Source organism: Crocuta crocuta, unplaced genomic scaffold (assembly GCF_008692635.1).
Source record: "Crocuta crocuta isolate KB4526 unplaced genomic scaffold, BGI_CrCroc_1.0 scaffold179, whole genome shotgun sequence".
In the NCBI taxonomy this organism is placed as follows: Eukaryota; Metazoa; Chordata; class Mammalia; order Carnivora; family Hyaenidae; genus Crocuta; species Crocuta crocuta.
In genome coordinates this window covers 9,556,196-9,556,811 of record NW_027551568.1, presented here as the reverse complement: position 1 = coordinate 9,556,811, position 616 = coordinate 9,556,196, and the positions used below count along the sequence as shown (strand labels likewise).

The 616-nt window shown below is 56.7% G+C and overlaps 1 protein-coding gene across 1 annotated transcript in view; it reads left to right on the top strand.

The window, feature by feature from the left end:
* The first annotated feature begins 285 nt into the window (after positions 1-285).
* The window catches only part of BOD1L1 (biorientation of chromosomes in cell division 1 like 1), a 53,417-nt gene continuing 53,086 nt past the window's right edge, over positions 286-616 (top strand). The window contains exon 1 of the mRNA XM_077750391.1: positions 286-572. Coding sequence (XP_077606517.1) covers positions 286-572 — 287 coding nt within the window. The remainder of the gene's footprint in view (positions 573-616) is intronic.

Below are 616 nucleotides of genomic sequence, written 5' to 3'. Positions count from 1 at the left end.
TTAAAAGAGCTCGGTCTAGAATCAGGCAATTTGCTTTCCGTCTTCGTATCCTTCGGCAATTTACTTAAGGTCTCAAGGGCCTCCGTTTCCTGACTGGCGAACAGATGACCTAGGTAAGACCTAGCTTAGGGTTATTCCAAAGATTGAACTCTTTAACGCATATAAGAAGCTTCTAGCGCCACGCCTGGCACACAGTGCGAGCTATAGGAGCGTTACCTGTTCCTATCAAAGTAATCAATAACAAACTGTTAAAACTAAAAGCCACGGGCAGGAAGGCGCTGTGGGATGGAGGGAGGTCCAGACCACAGGCACACTCGGAGAAAGAAGGGGACGCCCGTGGAAAAGCAGGACGGAGAGGGGGGAAGCCAGGGGGCCGCTGGAGCTACCTGCTTGCAAGAAAACTGGGCCGGATCGNCCGGAACTGGCCCCTCGCGGCTCCCGTCGCCAAGCCTTCGTTGCTATTGTCACCTCCTGTTCCTCTCTTCCCCTGGTTCCTTTTCACTTCCGGGGTTGCTCTGGATCCGCTGGTTCCGTAACAACATCCCGTTGGCTTCCTTCAGGCGGCGGGACCGGTGCAGCCGCCGCCTCCCAGGAGCGCCCGCCCGCCCGGGCCCGC